This window comes from Nerophis lumbriciformis, linkage group LG13 (assembly GCF_033978685.3).
Source record: "Nerophis lumbriciformis linkage group LG13, RoL_Nlum_v2.1, whole genome shotgun sequence".
In the NCBI taxonomy this organism is placed as follows: Eukaryota; Metazoa; Chordata; class Actinopteri; order Syngnathiformes; family Syngnathidae; genus Nerophis; species Nerophis lumbriciformis.
Window position 1 is genome coordinate 22,705,134 of NC_084560.2, and position 19,798 is coordinate 22,724,931.

A 19,798-nucleotide genomic window follows, 5' to 3' on the forward strand; every position below is an offset into this window, starting at 1 on the left:
CACTGCTGCTGCCCACTGCTCCCCTCACCTCCCAGGGGGTGAACAAGGGGATGGGTCAAATGCAGAGGACAACTTTCACCACACCTAGTGTGTGTGACAATCATTGGTACTTTAACTTAACTTAATAAGAACAAGAAAAATATCAATATAATCACTATGGCATTGTTTATATACTGATACTATACTAGGTATCGATAGTAGTATCGATAGTAGTGTACAGCCCTTTGTTTTTTAACTGTGGTTGTTTTTAAAGGGCTTTATAAATAAAGTTGGTATAGTATCGACATCTGGATTGATCACACCTACCGTACTTTACATCGACGCTTTAGCGGTTAGCTTCTTGTGTCGTCCTGCTCGGTGTGTTTGTGTAGCATGCTTAGCCATTCCTTTTCCTCTAGTCCTCCAGTGATAGCGTAATTTGATTTTCCGCCATGGTGGTGAGGATTAATATCTTAGAAGCGGCTTTGCACGGTGAATAGATGACGCGTTCATTACAGCTTGCTTTAGAATTCGAGCCAATGCTGTGGCAAGACCGGCACCCTCCTGGAATTCATGCACTTTCCTGCATGTGCGTAACAAATAATACAGAAATGTTATAGTGCATCAATTTCCAAGGAATCTTTAGCCATGTAAACACTGGGACACAGCTGCGGTAAAGATGCGCTGGGCTCGGCAGCTCATTAGCCGATCACCGATCAATTAAGATCAGCTGAAATTATGGGACATCTGTCATGCGTATATTTAAAGACAAATGTTTGTGTTGTTGTAATGACGAACTGGACATCTGTGTTGTACCGTAGTGTAATTTTCTGCATGTTCGAAAGAAACTATCATCAAAACCATTATTAATAACCATACTTGCCAACCCTCCCGAATTTTCCGGGAGACTCCCGAAATGCAGCGCCTCTCCCGAAAACCTCCCGGGACAAATATTCTCCCAAAAATCTCCCGATTTTCAGCCGGAGCTGGAGGCCACGCCCCCTCCAGCTCCATGCGGACCTGAGTGAGGACAGCCTTTTTTCATGACGGGAGGACAACAGGGTGACAAGAACTAAATCATCCAGACTAGAGATAAATTGTATTATGTTTATTTTACCTAAAAATAAATGTATTTATTAACTTAAAAAAAAAAAAACGAAATACATTTTTACTATATTTTGCTATAAACATTAAAATTAATTGTATTTTTATTTGTATTTTTTTGTGACTCCTTATTACATCCAGCCATAGAATTATACATTAAAATAAACATATTTGAAATAATTGATTTTAAATGATCATAATAATTCATTTAAAATGACCATATTTAATTATTAAAATAATTGCTTGTTTATCAACAACTTTAGCATTTTATTCATTACATTTTGAAACTCTCAGAAGCCAAGTTATGTTATATTCCTTAATATTTATTTATGCAAGTTTGAAGTATCAACTATCTAAACACAGTTTTGTTTGCATATTTTCAGGATGTAGATATCTCTATAGATAGAGAGAGAGAGAGAGAGATAGAGAGATAGAGATAGAGAGAGATAGAGAGAGAGAGAGAGAGAGAGAGAGAGAGAGAGAGAGAGAGAGAGAGAGAGAGATAGAGAGAGAGATAGATAGAGATAGATATATATCTATATATATATATCTATATATATATATATATATGTATGAAATACTTGACTTGGTGAATTCTAGCCGTCAATATACTCCTCCCCTCTTAACCACGCCCCGCCCCACCCCCCACCTCCTGAAATCGGAGATCTCAAGGTTGGCAAGTATGTTAATAACAGAACAAAATAAATCCATGACGCAATAAACACTTCCTGTCTTTCACTCTTAATACGTTCGGCCTGGGAATTCTTAGCAGAGTTACGATGCGTACTTCAACATAACAGGTTATCTATTTGTAGTGTCGTCTTTATTTCCAGTTGTTGCAGTTACAGGTTGTGTTGTTGAGATGTCTTTTTTGTCTGTGTGCTCATGTTAGACATGCGTACCAAGTCTCATTTTGGTAAGTCAGACATGGGCAAATTAAGGCTGGGGGGGGCCGCACGCGGCCCGTTAAGATTTTCAATCTGGCTCGCCGGACATTCTCAAATAATTATTTTAGATCCTGTGCATTGGTTGGGAACATCTCTGCGCTGCTGACTCGTCTCCGCTCGGGATGGTGTCCTGCTGGCCCCAATATGGACTGGACTCTTACTATTATGTTGGATCCACTATGGACTGGACTCTCACAATATTATGTCAGACCCACTCGACATCCATTGCATTCGGTCTCCCCTAGAGGGGGGGGTTACCCACATATGCGGTCCTCTCCAAGGTTTCTCATAGTCATTCACATCGACGTCCCACTGGGGTGAGTTTTTCCTTGCCCTTATGTGGGCTCTGTACCGAGGATGTCGTTGTGGCTTGTGCAGCCCTTTGAGACACTTGTGATTTAGGGCTATATAAATAAACATTGATTGATTGATTGATAGCTCTTTAAGATGGAAACTGTAGCCGCCATTATGATACGCAGTGATGTTTTCAAATGACCATAAGTCTTGAACTATACAAAGTATTTCAATGGTTGGAATCTGCATTTTTGCATGATATACTAGTTACTATGGTAATCTAAGTCACAGTAGCTCAGACGAGGCACCAAGCAGTGTGGGTGAGAAGCGTTTCCACAGAGTGTTTCCAGAGCGGCCAGCCTGAAATGCGGGTGTCAGGAACAAACGCGGAAGGAGATTTTTACAAGAAAGTTCTAAGACTTAGTGATATATCAGACATATCAAATTGTAGGTGGTTTTTTTTACCCTTAGCATTCATATTTCGCTGTCTTTGTTGCATTTTTGTTGCGTTTCGCTTGATTTTAAAATATGTCGATCGAGAGGGAGTGTCACGTTCATATGTTGTAAATATTCAGTGTTTTATCGTTCATAGTTAATATCATACTTGCCAACCCTCCCGGATTTTCCGGGAGACTCCCGAAATTCAGCGCTTCTCCCGAAAACCTCCCGGGACAAATTTTCTCCCGAAATTCAGGCGGAGCTGGAGGCCACGCCCCCTCCAGCTCCATGCGGACCTGAGTGACTGTTGACAGCCTGTTCACACGTCCGCTTTCCCACAATATAAATAGCTAATGATCGAGGGCGAGTTCTTGGTTTCTTATGTGGGTTTATTGTTAGGCAGTTTCATTAACGTCCTCCAAGCACGGTAACAACACACAACAACAGCAGTCAAGTTTTTGTCTACCGTAAAGCAGTTCGTCTGCCTAAACAGCAATGTTGTGACACTTTTAAACAGGACAATACTGCCATCTACTGTACATGCATATGTGACCCACCCATAATGTGTCACATTTTTGTGTTGATTTATTTATTTTATTTTGTGGTTTGAATTCGTTTTTGGAGCTGTCATTACACATTTATCAGTATTCACATTGGTCAGTAGGGGGCAGTAGGGCGTTTCTTCCCAATTGAATGCTATCACCTGCAGACCGGAAGTGTCTTGTCATTCTGATGAGCGCGACCAGTCTGTGAACAATTGAAACGTCCTGTGTGCTTTTTCCTCCTGTATAACAGGTTAGTTTTGGTGAATCAACTCACTGAATAATATCCATGTGATTTTTATAAGTTTAAGTACACATTCTGATGGTGGAGCCTAACTCTAAAGTGTTTGTGAGTTGTAGTTTGTATTTGTGAATGAATCCAGTGCACAGCTGCAGTAATCAATACAAAATGGCGACGTGAGTGCGCAATGTTTATATAGGAACTTCTGATCCTAATTCAGACTCCCAAATTAGAGCTCCCGTTTTCTTATTGATTTTATAATGTATATTTGTATAATGTGTGTGTTCTGAAATAGTGACAGAGAATAGAACAAGGATGGACAATTCAACCCTTAACTCAACAATGAGTAGATGAGTGTTATGTGTGTGTATATGTGTAAATAAATGAACACTGAAATTCAAATATTTATTTTATTTATTTATATATATATATATGTATGTATATATATATATATATATATATATATATATTTATATATATATATATATATATATATATATCTTATATATATATAAGACTGTAACTGTCGAAAGAAACCTGATTGCCCTCTCAACGGGGGGTGCTTACAAACATCAGTTGTCTACCAATCTAAGGTAATACGCAAGGACATTAACACATCCGACACATATGTAGGATTAACCGAGGGAGAATTCAAAACCAGATGGAACAATCACAAGGCTTCTTTCAGGAACAAAAACTTGCGAAATACCACAGAACTCAGCAAACACATTTGGGACCTCAAAGACAATAATGTTGAATATTCAATAACATGGAAAATTCTTGCATCCAGCACACCTTACAATAGTGGTAATAAAAGATGCAACCTATGCTTGAAAGAGAAACTGTTTATTATTTACCGTCCAGACCTGTCATCCCTCAACAAGCGCAGCGAAATTGTAACAGCATGCCGCCATAGACGGAAACACCTCCTAGGTAACACATGAGCCAATCACCACGCCCCTAGGCCAGCCTGTACCCACCCACTCTGTGCCCTATATAAACCATGGTATGCGAATGCTCCCATTAAAATCTCCTGATGATTGAGGGTACCCCCCCTCATGAAACAGGCCTGTAGAGATGAAATAGTCTTGTGATTTTTTTTCCCACACATACATATATTGCGCTCTACTACGGTATCGAGCACTATTTTTTGGATAACCTTATTAAGACATATATATATATATATATATATATATATATATATATATATATATATATATATGTAATAAAATATATATATATATAGCTAGAATTCACTGAAAGTCAAGTATTTCTTATATATATATATATATACCTTAACCACGCCCCCAACCCCGCCCCACCCCCGACCACACCCCCCACCTCCTGAAATCGGAGGTCTCAAGGTTGGCAAGTATGGTTAATATTGTAAATCAATCCCACATTCTTTATTTTCATGTACATTCTGGGGGACTCATTCATAACAACATTTAAAATCTCATTCCGTTTTTCAGGCGGTCTGTCATAACAATTTTAGCTTTCAATCAGACATTATTGTGAGGTTTTGTATTAGTGTTCCTACAAATCAGATAAACCGGCCCCCAGAAACATTTTTTTCTCTAAATTGGGCCGCCCGAGTCAAAATAATTGCCCAGGCCTGTGCTAAGTGATACCAAGTGATAGATGCATACATATTTTGTTACACATGCAACCTGTGAATATTTTCAACCTAAAAAAAAACAGGGACCATTATTCCCAACGCTGAGCAGCATGAACATTGTCCGACAGTTTGCTTGAAGCACTTTGCTTCAGCACACTTAATTGCTGCAAGGTCTCCCTGGGGGTTGTAATAATCAGGTACTGATGCCAGTCAATTACAAGTAGGGCATCTAAGTCAGCAGGATGTTTTCCAGGATATGGTTTTAATAATGTAAATGGAGGTCAGAGATGTAAACAAATTGAACGTGGAATAATCTTACAGAAATCGATGAGCCCACCTTTGAAGAGTGCTTGCAGAATGGCCACATCCACGTCTCCATGACTGTCCCCGCCTCCTCTGAACACCGTCAGCAGGTGAGACATCCTGATGATGTCCTGAATCTGCCACACAGAGTAGACACTTGTTCGGAAAAAAAACTTAGTAGAATAAAGACTTTCTTGGTTATACTTTTTTGGTCCACTCGATGATCTGGAGGTCGGAGAAGTTGTCGTACTCGTGGCTGAGGAACTTCTTCAGCAGGCGATGGATGAGACTGATGGTCACCTGGCTCACAGGTAGTCCTGCCGCGTGGGCGATCACGTCAGCCATTCTTCCCGAGCCCTCTAACACCACGCAGGGTGTGTCGTTGAGCATGGCCGTGTAGATGGTCTGACAGGGGACACACACCCACACAACATGGTTGGACTAGTACAGGGGTCGGCAACCCGCGGCTCTCTTTAGCGCCGCCCTAGTGGCTCTCTGGAGCTTTTTTTAAAATGTATGAAAAATGGCAAAAGATGAGGGGGAAAAAAAAATGTTTTTGTTTTAATATGGTTTCTGTAGGAGGACAAACATGACACAAGCCTCCCTAATTGTTACAAAGCACACTGTTTATATTAAACATGCTTCAATGATTCGAGTATTTGGCTAGTGCCGCTTTGTCCTACTAATTTTGGCGGTCCTTGAACTCACCGTAGTTTGTTTACATGTATAACTTTCTCCGACTTTCTAGGACGTGTTTTATGCCACTTCTTTTTCTGTCTCATTTTGTCCACCAAACGTTTAACGTTGTGCATGAAAGGTGAGTTTTGTTGATGTTATTGACTTGTGTGGAGTGCAAATCAGACATATTTGGTTTTGGTCACTGCATGACTGCAAGCTAATCGATGCTAACATGCTATTTAGGCTAGCTATATGTACATATTGCATCATTATGCCTAATTTGTAGCTATATTTGAGGTCATTTTGTTTCCTTTAAGTCCTCTTGATTCAATTTATATCTCATGACACACTATCTGTATGTAATGTGGCTTTTAATTTTTTGCGGCTCCAGACAGATTTGTTTTTGTATTTTTGGTCCAATATGGCTCTTTCAACATTTTGGGTTGCCGACCCCTGGACTAGTAGGAGACGAGGAGAAGAAAAGTGAGGACTCACACTGAGAGTGCCTGCTCCTCCGTCCAATACCACACACACCACAGGGATGGTCACTTCACCATCTGGCAATGAAAAACACATGTTGGGATACAAAACACAGCAAGCGGGAAGTGAAAATAAAATAAAATATATAGTGAGGCGTGTCATGTTCAGGCTACCAAATGTGGTTCCTTGCTGAGATTGATGGCTCCGCCCCATATAATGCAGCTGTAATGGTGCATGCACTACCTTTGTTTCCAAGAGACTTTCCGGAGATGCACTTCTCCAATCGACTCCGCAGATCGATCTCAACGCCATAGTGGCCGAGTGTCCCGTCGTCCACCAGCAGGAAGTGAGTGTGATTGTTATCAAGGCACGGCATTCGACTCTTGACATCCATCGAGTAATGGGCGGGGAAACAACCCTAAAAAGAATATACTGGGAATACTTATTCATTATAAAAAGAACTATTCCAAAAGTCCTCTTGCATCTGGCCCGTATAGCAAATGTCAGCAATTAAGAACCATAATGCACTTCAATAAAACTGCCCCATATATGTTCTACATATACTGCTTATCTAATACAATATTTAGTAATGTGCAGATCGATACTGAAATATCGATACCGCTGATCTTTATGCTCCAATATTGATTCTCAGATCAAAATATCAATACTTTCGATACTTTAGGTATTTGAGATAATGTAAATCTTGAACAAGAACACAGTGTAAACTAACTAAATCATTGAGCTCTTGTCTAAATCAGTGTTTTCTGAAAGGTCCCCTAGAGAGCCGCTATAAAATATCTGTTTTTCAGCTGTGGTCCATATTGGACGCAGCTGTAGTCAGTTGTAGTACACTTCTCCACCACTTGTGGCAGTAATGACAATATCAAACAAACAGAAGAAGTCAAGAGCTACAGTCATTGACACTTAAATACATTACTTTTTAACTTTTACCAGACACATTAGGTATATTTGCACAAAGTATCGGTATCTATTCGGTATCGCCAACACCAGCCAAAATTATACTCAATATCGGATCAGAAATAAAATCAGTAGTATCGCACGTCACTAACAACAATAATAGAGGCCACAGAGGTATTATTAGAATGGGTTGACTCACGATTCTTACAAAGGGTGTCTTTGCCACCAAAAGTTGCAATCATTTAATTTAATTGTATTGTAAAAACTTTGACTATTAAACCTTGTCTGTACAAAATAACACGCCAAAGATGTATGACGATACCACAGTCAAAAGTAACAGTTGAAATGACAACAAGGTATGCCTGGAAACACTCGCTCCTTAGATTTGCATGCTAAGATTTGCCAAGTCGTCTGGATTCTGTGAAAAACTCCAGGAAATTGCCCTTGACTACTGACATCCCGACTGAAGAATCCCACTTCAAACCCTCAGACTTTAAACAGATCCAAAATTGTTGGCCTGGCCTGGTGATACATTTATCCTATAACAATTATGCTATGGGTATTATTTTGATTCATAAAGATATACCATTTCAAGTGACCAAAACAATTCAAGATAAGGCCGGTAGAAATTGTTCAAGGCAGGCTACTTTTCCTGAAACTGAATTCAGTAACCAAATGAGGAAAGTCCAAAATTTTGTTGAACATTTTTTCCTGACTTTGTCTACATTATATGGAAGTTGCATTGTCGGAGGATACGGTACTCTAATTGCACATTAAATTCCACAGTTGGATCGGGTTAAAGTTAAAGTACCAATGATAGTCACACATACACTAGGTGTGGTGAAATTTGTCCTCTGCATTTGACCCATCCCCTTGATCATCCCTTGGGAGGTGAGGGGAGCAGTGGGCAGCAGCGGTGGCCGCGCCCGGGAATCATTTTTGGTGATTTAACCCCCAAATTCCAACCCTTGATGCTGAGTGCCAAGCAGGGAGGTAATGGGTCCCATTTTTATAGTCTTTGGTATGACTCGGCCGGGATTTGAACTCACAACCTACCGATCTCAGGGCGGACACTCCAACCACTAGGCCACTAAGTAGGGTCTTGACTCTACCAAGGCTCAAACTAGAAAATCAATCAAAACAATGGGTAGTTGACTTTAACTTGGTTGAAATATGGAGGGAGCCAAGTAAGAAAGAATATTCTTGTCACTCGGCCGCGTTTAGGTCACGCTCTCGTATTGATTATTTCCTTGTATCACAAGAGCTTGTATCCAAAGTTAAAGCATGCTGGTATGATATCATAGTGATTAGTGATCAGGCTGCTATCTCACGAATAATGCATATAGAGAAATGTTTTCATATCCCGCCAAATTGGCGCTTACGAGTGAGCTGGCTACAAAACCCAGACTTTGTTAACCACATAAGGGATAAAATTGATACTTTCTTTAAATTCAACACAAATTAAACCAACGCAAGTATCACATGGGAGGCATTTAAAGCATACCGTACTTTAGAGGGGAAATAATTAGCTATACAAGTAAAAAATTCAAGGAAAAAATAAAAGAAATGGAAACTTTAGAAAGGCAAATTAAAGATTTGGAAATAAACCTTAATGCAAACTATGACTCTGTTAAAGAAAAAGACCTACTGCTACTAAGAACACTGAATATAAGAAACTGTCAGCTGATAAAGTAGCACACAGTCGGTTGTGGTTGAAGCATACTTATTACGACCAATGAGAGAAAGCTGGAAAACTGCTATACTGGCAAATTAAAAAGATGCAATCGAAAAGAACCATTAAATGCATCAGGACCTCGCTCGGTGACACAACAGTGGATCCATTGGAAATAAATGACAGCTTTAGAGAGTATTACCAATTGTTATATAAATCCGAAATATCTAAACCAATAGACGGACAAAACAAAGTTATTGATCGATATCAGTTTCAAACATTGACAGACGATAAAAAAGGGAATTGGATCGTTATTTAACTATTGACTTAAATTTTGAAATCAATTCAAAGCATTTACAGTTAGAGCACAAACCGACAAAGTAGGTGTTGCATTAAGAGGACAAGAATATAAGATATCGATATGCAGATGAAGTGATTCTTTTTTTAACAAACCTGGGCAATAGTATTCCAAATTTAGTGTATCAACATTTTTGGACAATTTTCTGGTTAAAATAATAACCATACAAAATCCTCCATATTGTTTTCAAATAAGGATGAAAGGTCAAACCCAATCTTAAAAACTCAATGTGTTTAATGCCAGGGAGAGAGATTTACATATCTTGGGGTCAAGATTACACTTTCAATTAAAACAATTCTGTCTTCAAATTATGATCCTTTATTTGAAGACATAAAAGCAACAATCGATTGCTGTATGACATTGCCTATATCAGTAATTGGTGTTATAAATATGATAAAAATGAGTATATTGCCTAAATTTATTCCAATCAACACCTCTCCCTTTGTCCAATACATTACGTTACTGTACCTCTCTTATGAAAGAGGGGGCAACAACTTCCAAATTTAAAATGGTGCCGCTCAGCTACGGCCCCATCATGGTTATCTATTGAACAAACGTCAGTACCATACCTTCCTCCAAGATTATACCTATATTCATCAGAACCAAAGGTCCTAATAAATCCAATCCAATCCAATCCACTTTATTTATATAGCACATTTAAACAACAAAATGTTTCCAAAGTGCTGCACAACAATATTAAACACAATTAAAAACAATATAAAATAAATATGATTAAAAACAATTTTAAAGGGTAAAACCATTTAAAACAGTAAATAGAAATAGAAATTTTAAAAACACAGAGGACAACAGAGGACCACACAACTCACGTAGTGTTAAAAGCCAGAAAATAAAAGTGGGTCTTAAGACGAGACTTACAACACTCCACTGTGGAAGCAGTTTGAACATGGAGGGGCAGAGTGTTCCAGAGCTTAGGGCCGACCACAGAGAAGGCCCTGTCTCCCCTGGTTTTAAGTCTGGTCTTGGGCACCACGAGGTGGAGCTGGCTCTCGGACCTCAGAGCGCGCGCAGGATTGTAAGTTTGGATGAGGTCCGAGATATACTGAGGTGCCAGTCCATGTAAAGCTTTAAAAACAAACAGCAAGGTTTTAAAATCAATTCTAAAATGAACAGAGAGCCAGTGGAAACTCTCAAGGATTGGGGTTATATGCTGGCGTCTCCTGGCCCCTGTTAAAAGTCGTGCTGCCGCGTTCTGGACTAACTGCAACCGGGAGAGAGCTTTTTGGCTAATGCCAGCATAAAGTGCATTGCAGTAGTCGAGGCCACTTGAAATAAAAGCATGCACGACTTTTGTTCAAAAAGGTTAAAAGATAAAAACGGTTTTACCTTTGCTAAAAGACAAAGATGATAAAAACACGATTTTAAAACGCCATTGACTTGTTTGTCAAGTTTAAAATCACTGTCTATAGTGACGCCAAGGCTGGTGACTTTGGGACTAATAAAAAAGACAAAAATCCCTTCCTGAGGAACACTATTGATGTTTGGTTTAAAGCCCATCAGCACACTAAAGACACCCCTACCATCTCTTAGTTTACCCCATCGTGGGGGAATACAACCTTTACAGCAGGAAGAAATGATGGAGGCTTTATAATGTGGGCAGAAAATAGTGTTGGAAAAGTTGGTGATTTGTATACAAATGGCACACTACTTACTTTTGAAGAACTTACTCAGAAATACCAAACACCTAAAAAACACTTTTTTCAATATTTGCAACTCAGACACTTTATATCCTCAAAATACAGACGTATAAACTCAGAACCTCCTCTAGAAACATCTTACAATTTCACATTTTAAGGGAAAAGGCCAAATTTCATTGTATTACTCAGCTTTGGTATCTTATGATGACAAATCTTCTACTGACAAACTAGACGCATGGAACTCAGACTTTAGGGAAACTGTGTTGGAAAGGAATTGGAATAGAGCATTCCTTAAAGCCCAGAAACAAACAATTAAGGTTGTTACAATACACGTGGTTAATGAGGACTTACATAACACCTGTAAAGTTGAATAGCTGGTCTCCCGATATTTCAGACACCTATACTGAATGTGTAAAAGAACGAGGTACTTTGTTTCACTGTGTTTGGGCATGCCCTAATACAGTGTTTTTCAACCTTTTTTGAGCCTAGGCACATTTTTTTCATAAAAAAAAATACGGAGGCACACCACCAGCAGAAAAGGTTAAAAAATTAAACTCCACCAGGTTGTCGTGCCTTATTTGGAGTTTGTTGTTGTTTCCTGTGTGTAGTGCTTTAGTTCCTGTCTTGCGCTGTTATTTTGGTGACCCTTCCTCTATTGTTGGTGTTCTCCTGTAGCAGCTTCACACCTTTTGAGCGCTATTGCCCGCACCTGCTTTGTTTTCGCAATCAAGACTATTTAAGTTGTGCGTACGCTATCCTTCTTTGAGGGGACATTGTTGATTGTGACGTCATGTACAGGATGTGCTTAGTTGGACACCGTCTTTGCTCCGCACGCTGTAAGTTTTTGCTGTCGTCCAGCATTCTGTTTTTGTTGACTTTGTAGCCAGTTCAGTTTTACTTTTGTTTTACATAGCCATCCCTATGCTTCAGTGCCTTTTCCTAGCGGGACTTGCTTTTTGTTGATTTTTGGTTTAAGCGTTACATACCTTTTTACCTGCACACTGTGCTCTGCCTATTGGGATCACGACAAACCATCCTCGATGCGTTCCGACTTCTACAAAGCAATGAACTACCTGCTGCCACCTACTGATATGGAGTATTACATGGTTATCCTGCCAAGCTCTACACAGCACAGACACTAGACAACGGCACATTATTATGATTATTGATTTGCAAAAAATATTTTTTGGACCAATTAGGTGAAGTTGCATAATTTCCCACGGCACACCAGACAATATATCACGGCACACTAGTGTGCCGCGGCACACTAGTGTGCCGCGGCACAGTGGTTGAAAATCACTGCCCTAATTTACGAAAATATTAGACAGAAGTGGTTGGGGCGGTATGGCTCGGTTGGTAGAGTGGCCGTGCCAGCAACTTCAGGGTTCCAGGTTCAATCCCCGCTTCCCCCATCCGAGTCACTGCCGTTGTGTCCTTGGGCAAGACACTTTACCCACCTGCTCCCAGTGCCACCCACATTGGTTTAAATGTAACTTAGATATTGGGTTTCACTATGTAAAGCGCTTTGAGTCACTAGAGAAAAAGCGCTATATAAATATAATGCACAATGCACAAGTGGCCAGATCATGTCCAGAGTCAAAGTAAATGTACATCAGTGAGCAAAATTTTGGTTTTGGGGATTTACCCAAAAGATTTTGTGGTTTGTGCAAGTAATTGAACCTTGATTGACTTTGGACTCCGGCAGGCCAGGTGATTGAGTGCATTATTTTGGGGAAAAAATAATACATTTATGGATAAAGGAAATGGCAAGCTATGTCATATTGGGAAAACTGACTTACATTACTCGAGGGAGGGCAGAGGACTTTGAAGATATGTGGAAACCTTTACTGGAATATATTAGGTAATGGAGTGCAAAGCCACCAACATTATAATACCATGTGGAGCTGTGTGATGTGTGTAATGATCATTTTTATTTTATCTTATTTTGTCTCTATTTTATTTTGTTTTTTCACAAAAAATTTAAAATCAATAAAGAAATTGAGGGCGGAAAAATAGATGATATATGTAACCATGATGTATGATAAATAGATGTACCTGTGAATTCACCAAAACGTCTCTATTGTTAATAACTCCCCATGTCGCTACTCCGATGGTCACAATCTGGCCCTGCATGGAGCTGCTCAGGGAGTAATCCCTCACCGCCTGCCCGACATGCTTCATGACACCCGTGTTGGTGCCACCTGTGATGATCCATGCACCTGGGTAGAGCAGAGTATTGCAGTCCTTAATAACATGTCTATTATTATTGATATTACATTTGTTTCAGTAAATAATAGGGGTGTGGGAAAAAATCGATTCGAATTTAAATCGCGATTCTCACGTTGTACGATTCAGTATCGATTCTCATTTTTCAAAAATCGATTTTTCTTTTTTTATTAATCAATCCAACAAAAAAATACAAAGCAATTCCATTACAATGCAATCCGATTCCAAAACCCAACCCGACCCAGCAACACTCAGAACAGCAATAAACAGAGCAATTGAGAGGAGACACAAACACGACACAGAACAATCCAAAAGTAGTGAAACAAAAATGAATATTATCAACAACAGTATTAATATTAGTAACAATTTCAACATAGCAGTGATTAAAAATCCCCCATTGACATTATCATTAGACATTTATAAATACAAAAAAAAATACAAAAAAAAAAGAACAATAGTGTCACAGTGGCTTACACTTGCATCGCATCTCATAAGCTTGACAACACACTGTGTCCAATATTTTCACAAAGATAAAATAAGTCATATTTTTGGTTCATTTAATAGTTAAAACAAATTTACATTATTGCAATCAGTTGATAAAACATTGTCCTTTACAATTATAAAATCTTTTTACAAAAATCTACTACTCTGCATGCATATCAGCAGACTGGGCTAAATCCTGCTGAAATCCTATGTATTGAATGAATAGAGAATTGTTTTGAATCTGAAAAATATCATTTTTGAATCGAGAATCGCATTGAATCGAAAAAAAAAAGATTTATAATCGAATCGTGACTCCAAGAATCGATATTGAATCGAATCGTGGGACACCCAAAGATTCGCAGCCCTAGTAAATAATATTCAACTAAACTAAAACTGCTGTTTAGATTCCGGACAAGTAATGTAGACTAAATGTGTTTTATAGTTGTTGTTGCAATTAACAAGTGTTGATTATCCATCCGAAAGGTCAAAACGTTTTGTTTTTTTAACTTTTGAGGCATATTTCCCCCCCAAATTTGGTTAAACTCCCGACTACAGTAATTCCCATCTCAAACGGCATGCTAATGACTGGTAAACAGTCCGCCTTTCCTTTGGCATAGTATCCAGCCCTGCCAATAATCCCAATTTGGATCAATTGTATGGAAAATAGAAAGATAGATCCATATGTAGTTTACCTAGAAATTACAGCTTCCTTTAGAAATGACTTACAAATGACAAGAAATGCAGACTCGAATGAAATGAATAAATATACAGAGGTTTATAATTAAAGATTTCCCAATACAACTTCTGATAAGATACCGATATTGGAGCGTTGAGTATTGGCCGATACGATATCAGCGCGAATCATAGACACTTTTGTAGAAAAGTCTTGATCAAATTAAAATACGCAAACAAAGAACAATAGTAGGTATGAAAAACAATAACCTATTTATTATTAACAGTCTGGAAAGAAACTATGCTGTCTTAAAATTTAAGTGGAGTGGTAATTGTTTTATGGGACACTTAGTGGCCACATTAACTCATTAAGTTCAGCTCATGACGCAGTAATGATGTGGACACGTCTGATACTGGATATTTTTTCATATGCTTCTGCCTTGGAGACTTTGTATCGGTAAGTAATATGCAACTATACTTATTTGATACTTGCTTATGTTAAAATATTTTGTGATTTGTCTAGTTCAGGGGTCGGCAACCCAAAATGTTGAAAGAGCCATATTGGACCAAAAATACAAAAACAAATCTGTCTGGAGCCGCAAAAAATTAAAAGCCATATTACGTACAGATAGTGTGTCATGATATATAAATTGAATTAAGAGGACTTAAAGGAAACTAAAGGACCTCAAATATAGCTACAAATGAGGCATAATGATGCAATATGTACATATAGCTAGCCTAAATAGCATGTTAGCATCGATTAGCTTGCAGTCATGCAGTGACCAAAACCAAATATGTCTGATTTGCACTCCACACAAGTCAATAACATCAACAAAACTCACCTTTCATGCACAACGTTAAAAGTTTGGTGGACAAAATGAGACAGAAAAAGAAGTGGCATAAAACACGTCCTAGAAAGTCGGAGAAAGTTATACATGTTGTAAACAAACTACGGTGAGTTCAAGGACCGCCAAAATTAGTAGGACAAAGCGGCGCTAGCCAAATACTCGAATCAGTGAAGCATGTTTAATATAAACAGTGTGCTTTGTAACAATTAGGGAGGCTTGTGTCATGTTTGTCCTCCTACAGAAACCATATTAAAACAAAAAAGAATTTTTTCCCCCCCTCATCTTTTGCCATTTTTCATACATTTTTAAAAAAGCTCCAGAGAGCCACTAGGGCGGCGCTAAAGAGCCGCATGCGGCTCTAGAGCCGCGGGTTGCCGACCCCTGGTCTAGTTTGTGTGCTTAGCTGTTGTGTATCTGCTAACTCCTAGTAGCCTATAGCCTACAATGTTTATGATTATTGGAGGACATTTAGCTGTTAACTGGATGTCCAGCTTTGTAAATCAAACGTGCGATTGTTTGTAAGTGTTTGTATCAGAGATTTTAGACGCAAGCTGATATAATCCGATACATGTTTTGTTTTTTACTGATATCCGATATCCACCAATATCAATATTGGATCAGGACACCCCTATATGTACTGGCTAATACTTCACAGTGCATCATACCGAAGTGTAATCTGAAAGGATAATGCTATACTACATATTACAATGATACTAACAATAATGGAATTGCTTTTCTTGTTGACAAATGTTTGCCTTATATCATGTCACACTAACATAAACAAGTAATTCAACATGAACGCAGTGTGTCTTGCTTCTACCTAAAAAATTCTGCAACATCTAAGAACTTTTGTTGATTGTCTTGCAATCGGTAAGCAAAGTATCAACTGTTGTACTGCATCAGGTGTTGCTTTAAGTGTTTATACATCATTGATCAGCCTGCTTTAATGTCCGGTTTTCTAACCTTGACCCGATCTCTCTGCTTACATTGCAGCCATATTGGCAAATATTTGAGTCATATTTTTTTTTTGCTCTCAGATAATGGCAGCCTGATTGGGATCCGAAGATATTCGGTTCCAAGCGCTTTCTTTGTGAGTTACACTAACATAATGCAAATCCAAACATGGGAGAAATAGTATAAGCATTTGGCCACGTGAACCATGCAGTTCAACATCCCATAACATTTTAGAGTTTGGTAAAAAAAAAAAAAAAAAGCCTCAAAAGTCAAGCAAGACTTGCAACAAAATCTAAAAGAGCTTGGCCCAGGGCTGGATTTTTATTTGCCCTCCATCCATCCATTTTCTACCGCTTATTCCCTTTGGGGTCGCGGGGGGTGCTGGAGCCTATCTCAGCTACAATCGGGCGGAAGGCGGGGTACACCCTGGACAAGTCGCCACCTCATCGCAGGGCCAACACAGATAGACAGACAACATTCACATTCACATTCACATTCACACACTAGGGCCAATTTTAGTGTTGCCAATCAACTTATCCACAGGTGCATGTCTTTGGAGGTGGGAGGAAGCCGGAGTACCCGGAGGGAACCCACGCATTCACGGGGAGAACATGCAAACTCCACACAGAAAGATCCCGAGCCCGGGATTGAACCCAAGTCTACTCAGGACCTTCGTATTGTGAGGCAGATGCACTAACCCCTCTGCCACCGTGAAGCCCCTTTATTTGCCCTCAACATATTAAAAAAATACAATTAGAGAAAAAAACAAAAAAACAGCAAACATGTAGAAAAACAGTTATTTTAGAAGAATAGTCATAATATAGAATATAGCAATATTGGTGAATAAGGTCTTCATATCAACAAAAAAAGTAGTAACCTTGGAAGAAAAAAGTTGCAATTTTACAAGAATAAAATCTTAGTATGTAAATGTAAAATGAATGAATCAATCAATCAATTCCTTTATTGTCATTGTCATAATAACACTTAAGTCATACATGAACAACGAGATTTCGTTTGAGCTTTGTCCAGCGGCATAGAAACTGCATTGATGTGCAGGTTGACACTAGTTTACATTTTAGCATTTTAGCATTGTCAGGAAGATCGCGATAAGAGGGACGTGGGGGTGGAAACAGTCAGATGTCTGATGGGTGCTACGTTGATGTTGCAGCAATGCAATGTCCAGAGCACAATTATTGAGGTGGTGAAGAGTGAGGTAATAAGATGGTCCGGGGCAGCAAAGGGGCAGGCTGTTCGTTTAGCAGTCTCACAGCCTGGGGATACAGACTGTGAGACATTCTGGTGGTCCTGGCGCGAATCGATCTATACCTCCTTCCAGAGGGTAGCAGGTTGAAGAGGCCATGTGCTGGGTGGTATTTGTCCTTCAGGATGTTGTGTACTCGCTTTAGGCAGCGAGTTGTGTACATGGCATTCATCTCTGGGAGTATCTTGTAATTTTCCCCGCCGCTTTAACCACTCGCTGGAGGGCCTGTTGGTTCGCTTTAGTGCGGCTAGCAAACCACACTAAAAATCCGTAAGTGAGGACACTGCTGATGGCACAGTTGTAAAAGTTGACCGTTGATTTCTGCGGAATGTTTGCGCATTTTAGTTTCCTCAACAACAAAAAAGACGTTGTTGGGCCTTTCCGACTGTAGAAGCAGTGTTAATGTCAGGTTTGTCACTGACAGTTCAGTTAGGTTTTGGTTTTTCCTGTCTTTGTTTCCTGTCAGCGCTCTTATTTTGGTTATTTCCTGATTATCTCCCTGAGTGCTTTGTCCCCTCAGCTGTGGCTGATTGGCACCTGGCCACACCTGGTGTCAATCAGCCAGCTGCTATTTGAACCTGCCTTCCTCTCCAGTCAGTGCTGGATTAATGTCACTACGACCTGTCATAATACTTGTCGTTGTAGCTCTGTCTACTTTTGTTCACTCTGCTCATGTCATAGTTCCTTCGTGTCACAGTAAGTGTTTTTGTTTCTTGTCGACAGTTAGCCTTTGTGCTATTTTAGTTCATAGCCAAGTTTGTTCTTCGCCTTGTGCGCGCCTTTTGTTTGTACCCTTTTGGTTTTTTTTTTGCTATAGTGTTAAATTAAATCATGTTTTCCTAGACAAAGCCTGCCATCTCTGCATCTTGGGGTTCGTCACCAACATACTCTGACAGTTAATGTCCCAGCATAGATCTTCTGTTATGTTCACCCCTAAGAATTTGAAATGCTTGACCCTTTCTACGAGATTGTTATTAATTAAAAGTGGAGGGTGTTTGTTCTGCCCTTTCCTGCGGAAGTCTACAATTAGTTATTTGGTTTTGTTATGACATTTTAGAAGCATAAGCGTAAAATATTAATGGAAAAGGGTGTTTTTATTTTAAAAAAATTAAATATTAGTAATTTGAGAATGTTTTTTTTATCTAATGCCACCACAGAAGGCTCCCATTCATGGTAAAGATTAACTGTAATGACAACCATAAAAAAGAGCAGCTCAGGACAAAATGAGCAATACAATTAATTTATTACATGCACCAATTAATTAACCTATGCAGATGCTAACAACAAGGAGACAGTATTAAGAGTAGCGACGCTATTGTTATTTTATTTTACTTTGTACACTTGTATGACAGTTAAGAATGTTAAAACACTGCTAAAGCGCTGCCTATACATTAATCAAGGTCTTATGAGGGCGACACTTATCTAACTCAAACGAACCAAATAACTCACTTTAGCTTTGAAATCTGAACAATTCAGAAGTTGACCAACATGTTGATGGACTGATGAACCTGTTAGTACTTGTATAGTTGTATGCTGTCAGAGATGCTAACCTGTTGTCTGGGCCACTTTGATGAGACCCCTTTGGAAGACGTTCTTGAGCCGTGTCTTCAGATAGAAGTTCTTGGCTCCTCCGGTCACTGAGATCAACAAGTTGGGAGGAGACACTTTCCACTGTTCAGTCAGTAACTGGTAGATGACCTCAGGACTGGTCTCAGTGGACACTCGAGCATACTGAAAATGAAAGGAAAACATAAAACAGTGTGTTTTGGGGACCATTCAGTTTTAACCCAACCACTCCCAAATTGAGGAGTGTTCGGAAAAAACAGTAAATAAAGTCTTCGGCATAGAAATGAAAGAACATGTTGTGCTTGACAATAACTGAACTTAGTAGCGTCAGATATAAGGAAAAGAGTACTGGTCCAAGAATAGATCCCTGGGGCACGCCAGTTAATAGCGGCGCACTAGAAGACACAAAGTAAGCACCGTATTTTTCCGAGTATAAGTCGCTCCGGAGTATAAGTCGCACCGGCCGAAAATGCATAATAAAGAAGGGAAAAAACATGTATAAGTCGCACTCAAGCACGTGCACACATAGGGCCCTATGGGTGCTTGAGCCCCTGCCCTTTT

General features: G+C 39.3%; 1 protein-coding gene across 1 annotated transcript in view; it reads right to left on the bottom strand.

Annotated features, from left to right (window-relative positions):
* The window catches only part of LOC133613734 (transient receptor potential cation channel subfamily M member 2-like), a 36,127-nt gene that overhangs the window by 2,830 nt on the left and 13,499 nt on the right, over positions 1 to 19,798 (bottom strand). The window contains exons 4-9 of the mRNA XM_061971492.1: positions 19,222 to 19,402; positions 13,283 to 13,446; positions 6,859 to 7,042; positions 6,640 to 6,692; positions 5,671 to 5,871; positions 5,501 to 5,603 (exon numbers count right to left, since the gene is read on the bottom strand). Of these exons, the coding sequence (XP_061827476.1) occupies positions 5,501 to 5,603; positions 5,671 to 5,871; positions 6,640 to 6,692; positions 6,859 to 7,042; positions 13,283 to 13,446; positions 19,222 to 19,402 (886 nt within the window). The remainder of the gene's footprint in view (positions 1 to 5,500; positions 5,604 to 5,670; positions 5,872 to 6,639; positions 6,693 to 6,858; positions 7,043 to 13,282; positions 13,447 to 19,221; positions 19,403 to 19,798) is intronic.